Source organism: Agrilus planipennis, unplaced genomic scaffold (assembly GCF_000699045.2).
Source record: "Agrilus planipennis isolate EAB-ADULT unplaced genomic scaffold, Apla_2.0 scaffold71, whole genome shotgun sequence".
NCBI classification, from domain to species: domain Eukaryota; kingdom Metazoa; phylum Arthropoda; class Insecta; order Coleoptera; family Buprestidae; genus Agrilus; species Agrilus planipennis.
This window is the reverse complement of record NW_020439007.1, coordinates 1,063,440-1,065,383: the sequence shown is the minus strand read 5'-3', so window position 1 is coordinate 1,065,383 and position 1,944 is coordinate 1,063,440. Positions and strand designations below refer to the sequence as shown.

Here is a 1,944-nt window from a genome sequence, read left to right as displayed (position 1 = left end):
CCACCACTGTACCATAAAAAGTTCGTGGCGGTCTCACCCCCATAAAAAGTTATGGGGGTTCAAAGTTAATAAATATGCCAATTTTTATACATTTCTAGGCATGTAAATATTTATATAGCCATTCTTAAACAATATTCAAAGGTAAAACTAATGGAAAATACATAAAAATATTGAGAAAGTAAAGAAAAAATAAAACATTATTTAAATATCTTTATCAATAGGGTAGGTTAGGTTAGGTTATTGGGTTTTGTTCAAGTGACCACCCTCTTTCGATCCCCCACCTCCACCCGCTTGAAAATATTTTTTTTATTGAATTTTAGTTGAATTTAGTGTATGAAAATTGTCAAAATAATCAATTTTAAACCCCTATAACTTTTCATGGGGGTGAGACCGCTGCAAATTTTTTATGAGGTTTTACTCAGGTGACCGCCCTGTTTCGATCTCCCCTACCCTCGTTTGATCCCCCTACCTCCACCCCCATTTAACCCGCATAACTTTTTATGTGGATGAGACCGTCACGAACTTTTTATGGTGCAGTGGTGGGGGAGACCTCCTCTTTCGATACCACCCACCCCCACCTCCTTCGGGGGTGGGGGCCATCATCTAGACATTTACCTTATTTTATTTCCACTCTCTCCCCTCTCTCTTCTCGCTCTCGTTAGGTACTGATGTCAACTCATAATTAATTGCATGGCGTTTCACCAATATGCGACAAAAGAAGTCTCATTGTTTATGTATTTAGGGTTTTATGAAAAATGAATGTCATGTCGTTAATTTCTTTTATAGGGTGGATCTGTGACATCACAGGTAACTATGATTTGTCGTTTTATTTAGCTGGTTTCTTCATTATTGTGTCTGGCATTTCGTTGGTTGTTTTTCCTGCACTTAAACGGTACAGAAAGTTTCACAATTTGCAACGCAACGTTTCCGAACAAGAAGAAGACGCAGTTAAGGGACAATCTGCTGCTGCTCCGTCTGAGCCCAGATTTCACAAAATCCTGCTCGCCTGTATAACCGGGAGCGTTTCAAAAACACAACAACGACCGGAAGAAAACAGCGTTTAATAAATAAAAAATATATTTGCGTGATTTTCAGTATTTGAATAATAATTATGTAGTACATAGTTAATGTTCACGTAGCAATAGATTAGTGAAAATTTTTAATCACCAACTAATACATACATACATACATACATACATACATACATATATACATATTTATATCGCTTGAATAAATCTTAGCCCGTTTTAACAGGAAAAGTTTTGGGATTTGTTAACATTTAACTATGCTCGTGCACAATTACGCGATTTCGATTGATAAAATCAGTAGTGGTTACTAATCAATGCGGTATCTTCGTCTTGTAGTGACAAACAGTTCATAGGCGTCACAGTAAAGTTTAAAAAAGGTCCGATGTTAATTTCATATTTAACTAAAACATGCTAAATTCACACTATATATATATATACATGTAAAGTTCTGTCGGTATTTCTTTGATCGAACAATAAAATAACACATTCGTCGCCATAGCAACACGGAATTGAAAATGGCCAATAAGAAACTGTGCTTTCAACACTCGTGTTTGTTGCCATAGAAACGGGAGCTAATGCAGCCAATAGAGGCCGAGTATAATTTCGAACACTAAAAGGACACTGTTGACACTCATATTGTTAATTAATATGAAGAAAAATGTGCTTAAGATAAAACCACCTGTTAGTACTTTGTTGCAAATTATATTTCAGTTCATATTTAAAAATTTAGAGCATGAACGAATTGCCTCCTAGGCTGTAGGTTTCTTTATATCCGAAAACATTGAGTTTTTTTAATTAATTATTATTATTAAATTAATATCTTCATTGTAAATACGTGAAAACATCTTCACATTGATTGTGTAGCATTAAAATGTCTTGTTTTTATTCTTTCATTTTTTTTTATCAAAATGTTTAG

The 1,944-nt window shown here is 34.7% G+C and overlaps 1 protein-coding gene across 3 annotated transcripts in view; it reads left to right on the top strand.

The window, feature by feature from the left end:
* Positions 1-1,938, top strand: part of LOC108732581 — a 36,727-nt gene extending 34,789 nt beyond the window's left edge. For all 3 annotated transcript variants that reach the window (XM_018463450.2, XM_018463449.2, XM_018463451.2), the window contains exon 4: positions 787-1,938. In XM_018463450.2, the coding sequence (XP_018318952.1) occupies positions 787-1,064 (278 nt within the window). In that variant the 3' untranslated portion in view covers positions 1,065-1,938. The remainder of the gene's footprint in view (positions 1-786) is intronic.
* Positions 1,939-1,944: the final 6 nt, after the last annotated feature.